The 7,071-nt window shown below is 44.3% G+C and overlaps 1 protein-coding gene across 1 annotated transcript in view; it reads right to left on the bottom strand.

Moving 5' to 3' along the window:
• The window catches only part of NFATC2 (nuclear factor of activated T-cells, cytoplasmic, calcineurin-dependent 2), a 48,425-nt gene that overhangs the window by 17,780 nt on the left and 23,574 nt on the right, over window positions 1-7,071 (bottom strand). The window contains exon 5 of the mRNA XM_009998761.1: window positions 297-437. Within this exon, the coding sequence (XP_009997063.1) occupies window positions 297-437 (141 nt within the window). The remainder of the gene's footprint in view (window positions 1-296; window positions 438-7,071) is intronic.

The following is a 7,071-nucleotide window of genomic DNA, read 5'->3' as shown; positions in this document are numbered from 1 at the left end:
TCCTGTGCCTGCTGATTCCCAGTGTCTTTATTCTTGTGAACTCTCCTCATGACATAGCTTTGATTTACTCTTCAAAAGTGCCTGAAAAGCGAATAATGCAAATATTTGCTCCCAAGTCTGATTTTACTGATGTGGTTAAGTCAAGCAATTTGGTTGTACTTACAAGACCTTGAATGGGGCTACTCACTTGAGCAGAGTTACTCCTAAGCACAAATCTTAGGATGAGATTATGAGACACAATACACTATAGATTTGCCTTATGGTGTTAGGGACAGTTAGAAAAAAATCTGCCTTACCTGATGTTTTCTCTGTGAACACCACCTTGGACTCTGCTGTGAAATTTTGTCCAGTAAGGATCATCTGTTGTCCTCCATAAACAAGGCAACTATCAATGTCTTGTCTTTCAACCATTGGAAGTTCATGAGCAGACCTTTGGGCTGTGGACAAATTGCAGACATGAATGAAACCAACTCTGTTTTACCAGGACTTTCCAAATCTTCCCAGAACTATCCATAGATAGATCTTGTCATCGTTACCATCTGTTGACTGCCAAAGCAGCTTCTCCAGGGTGCTAAATTTAGGTTTGAGAGGGAAAAATAAACTTACTCAAGGCATTTTATTTGGAAACATTCAGGAGCTGGCTGCAGTGTTTCAGCTGTGCTGGCCTTACTCCTTGTCCTTGAGAAAGGACAGCTTGGATGAATGAGCTGGAACTTGCCCATCTCTGTTTCCAAATAAATGGCCAAATTTTCAAGTGCAGGCATACTACTGCCCTGGAGCCCAAAAATTCCACCTACAGAGGGGATTCCACTGAATAACACTGAATTCTTTCAGACTAAAAAATAAAAATAAACCTTTTCTACAAGAGCCCACTGCCTCCTACAGAACAGAGACTACACTGGGCCTGGAACAGTCCAGTTGCCAAAAAAAGTACCATCTCCCTGTGCAGGCACCAAGCCTTGTGCATGCAACAAGAGGGGCCATCATGAAGCTGAGCAGGAGGGGTCACATCAGGACTCTGCTGCAGCCTGGCTTTTTTTCAAGCAAGTTTTGAAGAGGCCTGAATGTCTGAGGAGCAGAACCCTGTGTTGCAGACTGAATCCAATTATAAAGGCAAGGAAAGAGAACTAGGGTGGAATTAAGATAGGCATGTGCATGATCAAGGATTTCTAAGGTCTTTACTGTTCTTGGCCATGAACTTGGAGTGTGACTTTGGCAAGTTATACTCTCTTCCTCTAGCCAGAAAACCAGGCTACCACCGTCTCTCCACCTGCTTTCCTCTCATCCCATTGAAACACACATTTGCACAGCCAGAAAAGCTTTGGAGAATCCTGGTCACCATCCCTGCAAGCCCATTTGAAGTGTTTGGTAACAAGCAGAAGGAGCTGAAGAAAGTGAAGATGTGAGTTGTTCCCTACAATGCAAACAGCTGGAAAATATCATGAGCTTCCCTGTGACCAGACCAGGTGGGCAGCAGTTTGGGTCTGGTGAACTGCGAGTTCATGACCTGCACTTAAACTCCTCCAGATTCATCCACCCCAACTGGAAAGGCCTCTAGAGGATGCCGCTCATTTCTTTAACAGCTGTCTTGGCTGGATTTTAACTTTCTCTGACAAAGAGGCTGCTCCCAAGAGACCCTGAGCACTTGTGTCTTCACTGAACACCATTGGCTGCTGAGCCAAAAATAAGGAAATCAGTTACCCTATATGTTCAGCACTGACCCTGCACTCACACACAGGCAGGGCTGTGTTCAAGACTGCTTTCTGTGACCTGCTCCCGGCACCTTTTTATTGCTGTGCAACCTTCAGAAAGCCAAAAACCCAACAGATCTTGGCCATGGTAAGAGCTCTACAGATCCTTCACTATACAAAGAAAATGCTATTTGGTGGGAAAACACAAGCATTAAGCCTTTCAAATAGGTGTCTAGAGAAGAGGGGAGAAACTTTCTAGCAAGGACAAGCTCAGCTGAACCCTATCTGTCAGTCATGACACAGAGATTTTCCTCCTTTTAAAAATACAGATAATTCAAATTTTTTATTAGTTCATGACTGGATTTATCACAGACAGATTTGTAACCATAAAAAAGTTTAAGAGTAAATAGCTATCACCTAAAACATATGTTTGATAGTAGAGAGAGAAAATGTATTCAAGTCTTTCCTAGACACTTTATTTCTGTTATTTATGCTTATTCAAACCCCAAATTTTACTTCCAAAGCATTCCAAATCATCAGAATTCAAGAGTAACCTATGTCTCATTCAGACTTCAGTGTGTTAAGAGAGAGCTTTGTACCTGACATCTCACAAATCAGTGGTTCTCAAGGCTTTTTCAGGAGGAGGAAGGATAAATTTTAGCCTGAAAATAACCATCTGACTCATCCTAATTACATTTGGATCTCAGCAAGTTGGAAATCGCTGCTGCAGACCAAGCCTGTGTCCAACTTCCATAGAGCACAGTGTTTGTGTACAGTGCGACCTACCAGGGAGCTGAGGAGGACAGATGGTTCACTGGGAGTGTGCATCCCAGCTCTTAGGAACTGCCAAAAACCCTTCTGCCACCCTTAGCTGAGCCCTAGCAGCGCTGCCTGGAAGCCTATGATGGGCAGAGGTTCTGTGCGGGCACCCGGAGCAGCTGCCAGCAGCAGCCAGGCTGATGCAGAGCCATGTTCATGCATGGCTGCAGCATGAACAGGCTACAGGCATCTCCCAAACTGCTTTCACCCTGCCCCAGACTTGGTCATGCTCTAGGTCTACAAAATCCATGTGTGCTTTATACATGCTGCAGAATAATACCATTTGGAAGTGTTTCAGCTGAGTTTCTCACTCCAGATAGTACGCTAAGGGGAAAAGTAGAGGAATACAAGTACTTACTGAGCTACTGAGCTCCAGGTTTCCTCTGCCCCATTTTGCCTGCACTCTTCTCCATCTACTAGGTAGTTTGCAAACCTCTTCATTTTCCAAGATTTCCTTTTTTTTTTAACCCAGACCTAAAAGAAGGTTTCACTCCATTCCCCATTCCCACCAGTAAAGAGGCTCAAGGTTCACCACAGAGCTGCCTCAATAGGATTCCTTTTTTTTTTCCTCTGTAAGAAATATTAATTGCCAATAAATCCCCTTCCTCTAAGGTTCACGATGGGTAGACTGCATGCAATAATTTCACACTATTCCTTCTCTTCCCTCAGGGTTTGTCACTTCATAAAGTGACCTACAGCTACTGGAGTTTATGAGCTTTGAATATACAAAACACTGTTGATTTAACCAGTTGGGGTGTTTACTTTCAATAGCAACAGTTACTCACATAAGGCAGCAAAGAAAATGCTATAGAAATACTCATACTTGGCCTGAAGCAGTGTGTCAACCTATTAACAGGGGACATTATTTTTCTATTTTATTTGACTGTCTGCAAATCAAGATGTCATGGATGCATGGTGCCAAGAAATACAATGCATGCAGCAGTGCAAGAGAGACAGGGAGCTGCTGTCTCAGAGCTGCACCATGTCCAGCAGGTCTCAGCCTGGGAGGGAAGACGCCCTCGCTCTTCTTGCCTGCCCTGCAGGCCCACTGCTGCCCACAGCCCACCCAGGCTCACCTGCACCCACTGCAGTGCCTCAGGGTGCTGCTTGGGAGATAGGCCTTTATCGCCTTCCCTAAGCTAGCAGGTAGAGCAAAGGTTAAGACAGCCTAAGGACCTGGGCTGGCAGGCTGAACACTTCATAAGGGATACACAAGCCTGGAGGCTGGCTGGAAGGAAGCGTGTCAAGGCAGAGTGAAGGTGCTGCTTGCTTCCCCACCTGCCTGCAGCACCTGGGATTGTTCCTTTTCTATCAGAGAAGCTATTTGGTTTCTAGGAAGAAAAAAAAAAAAAAAAAGGTGTTTTGAGACAGCTGACCACCTTGAGAAGTCTGTTGTGCCTCCAAATCTCACCCAGGAGAGTGTTGCTCATAGCTCCTAGCAGCTTCAGTGACAACCTCTGTTGTCTTCACTACTGTGCTCCTTAGGTGATCCCAGTTCCATCTTTTCCCTCTGCACCTCCCAGCTCTCCCCATCAGTTCTCATCCTGCATGTATCTCTTGGGACAAGCAGTTAGAGCCCTGTCTGAGCATCATGTTTCCTTCCACCAACCTGGAGGGCTTCCAAATGCTGCCTTGTCCTGCCCAAAAGATGACTCGTTTTATGCGGATTCTTAACTCAAGCTAAATATCTCTTAACAGCCTCTAAGAGGAGCAGCCTCTGCAATCCCTCTCCTTGAATGTGCAGTAAGAGCAAGGGTTGGATTGTGTAATGTAGGCAAAGCAAAGACATGAATATGATCTGCCTCTCGGGAAGAATGGTCTTGTGAACTCTGCACAGAGCAGCAGAGGTCTGACCATCACTTTCAGAGTGGAGATACTCTACAGCCCCTGTGAATCAGAGCACTACTTCAATGCCCTCTTCTGCAGTGTGGCTGGTGGGCTCCATGCAGACATCTGTATAAACCGAGGCCAAAGAACAGCTGCTAGAGTGCAGCCTGCTCCACACCATCTTTCTGCCACCTGCAACACTGGATCCAGTGTTAGGTTTACCTGTTGTCCCCATAGCTGACCACTGTTTAGATCTTACCCTGGGTGATGACAAGGAGCAGGATTGAGGCTTCCCTGCAGCTCAGTGAAGACAAAGCTATACTGCTACCTCTAATTACCTCTAACTGCCATCACAAGCCATGTAAACAAACAAATGTGGTTACTTACAGCAGGTGATCATGACCTGCATTTCCAGTGCAGCAGTCTCCCCAGGCCAAATGCCCAGGTCCTTCTTTGGATCCCCCCCTATCCTCATCCTGCTTGGGGCAGACCCAGCTCACCCCAGCATGCTGGAAGCCTTCAAGTCATGGCTTACCACTTCTGACACCTCTTTCCAAACCCCAAAAGACTTTTCGCTCCAGCCACTGATTTCTGTTGTATTTGAAAAGAGCAGATAGAAATGGATGTCTGATGCTTAAAAAATCCCGAGCCCTGGAAGCAATAGCAGAGGCGTGATTTGTTGTGGGATTAATTCTTCCACCTCAGTGCAAACCTTAATGAGCCAAAGTAAATATTTCATTCCTCCTGTCACAGTGTTTATTTACCACGAGCTGCCTGCCTGTGGTTGAGGAGCAGAGCTCCTGTGCCCAGTGCTTATCCAATGCACTAATGCCCAGAGAGACTTTGATCCCATCCACCTCACATTGAAGCACCCTGAACTTGGTGGGATGAGAAGCAAAGGCTGGGGAGCTGCAGCATGGGAGCCAAGGGAAGGACCAAGGGTAGGAGTCATCTCAGGTAGACAATAGTGAGGCACCCTAGAGAGCAGTAATCTTCTCATCAAAGGGATGGGATGAATTACCTCCTGGTAGGAGTATGGGCCAGTGAGAATCAAGTAAATAAATCAAATTTCCAACCCTCATGATTAGATGGGAAACCTTGAGAATGTGATCTAAACACTATGAAAAGAAGAACCTGGTATGAATGACAACGGTTTTCAATCTGTTGCCAGCAAGACTTAATCAGCAGTTTGTGCAGAGCCATCCAATAAAAAAAAGCACCAAAAATAGAGGGCTTTTCTCCACCTCCTTCTCTGCACATAATTTATTTTATCATGTACCATTGAAGGCGGACTGACAAGCACTGATGGCAGCCATGTCAGATAAGTATGATACTTTCTATGAACTGCAGCCAGCTCACCAAACCAGCCTGTGATTAATGACAGGAAAACCATGGCCTTGGTTCACTTCTCTGTCGATCATCTCTGTGGGTATGCACAGCATTTCCCTTCAATCCCTTGTGGAGGAGATCTGCTGAGCTCAGAAATCCATGTTCTGTGTAATAGGCTGGAGCACTTGCTTTTACCAACAGCAGTATTGCAAAGACAAAAAATAAACAGGAGTTTATCCTTGTAGCTAGGCTTGCAGCCTGCAAAAAAGGCAGGCATTTTCCTTCTGTCTGACTCAGACTTTCCAGACTGAAGTATCTTGGTTGCACATTAGAAGTGGCAAACATTAGAATTAGCTTTTAAATTCTGTGATTAAAGAGAAAGAAAATTTTCAAATAAGAAAAAGCACCATTTTTTATGTCTGTTGTATTGCTGACAAATTATGTGACTGCCTTAAAGTTGAAATGAGAGAGAAAATTCCTACAATTGAACTGGAAACCATGCTACTCTCAGAATAATCATGGTTATGGTTAAACTTGCAAATGGGTATCTCCAAAGTGCAAAGAGGCCATTCATTTCTGCTTTTTTCAATCTCCATGAACTAGGGCTCCTTCTTGCCTGCCACTGTATTCCAACCAGAACAACTCCCGGCCGAGGAAAAGCACTCACTGGCTTGCCAAGACAACATTCTTTTACATGACTAGCTCTTTCCTCTGTAGTTATTAATGTGTCACATATTATAGGCTCAGATTGTCTAATATTATGGGAAAATCTACTAGAAGGAGAGAAAAATAAAGGAAACTTCCAGGGAAATTGATTAAAGGGAAATAAGATATTTAACCTGATTTAGTGGAACAAAATACAGACAGTAATAGAAACTATTTAAATTCCTCAGATGGATACACAGTTCTTTAGCAATAAGTTTTGTTTGTTGTTTTTTTTTTTACCATCTCGGAATATCTATTATAAGAACAAGATTTTAGACTCTTTCTCTCATGCCAAGTGCAACAATGTGCATCTTAAGGGATTTATGAGCACAACTTAGTATTAGCAAATGTGGGTTATATGAAACAAGAACTGTGACACCGTTTGGGAAGATTTAACCAGGATCCATTAGAATAAAAACTGTGACACAGCGTGGATGACAGAATCACAGAATCATCATGGTTGGAAAGGACCTCCAAGATCACTGAGTCCAACCGTCAACACAAAAAAAACCCCACAAACTTTGGCAACTAGAGCATGTCCTGAAGTACCAAATCTACGCAGCTTTTGAACACCTCCAATGACGGTGACTCAACCACCTCCCTGAGCAGGCCGTTCCAGTGTCTGACCACTCTTTCAGTACAGAAATTCTTCCTAATATCCAATCTAAACCTCCCCTGTCACAACTGCAGGCATTTGATG

This window comes from Chaetura pelagica, unplaced genomic scaffold (genome assembly GCF_000747805.2).
Source record: "Chaetura pelagica isolate M959 unplaced genomic scaffold, ChaPel_1.0 scaffold275, whole genome shotgun sequence".
Taxonomy (NCBI): Eukaryota; Metazoa; Chordata; class Aves; order Apodiformes; family Apodidae; genus Chaetura; species Chaetura pelagica.
Note: the sequence above shows the minus strand (reverse complement) of the source record. Positions and strands in the feature narration are given on the sequence as shown.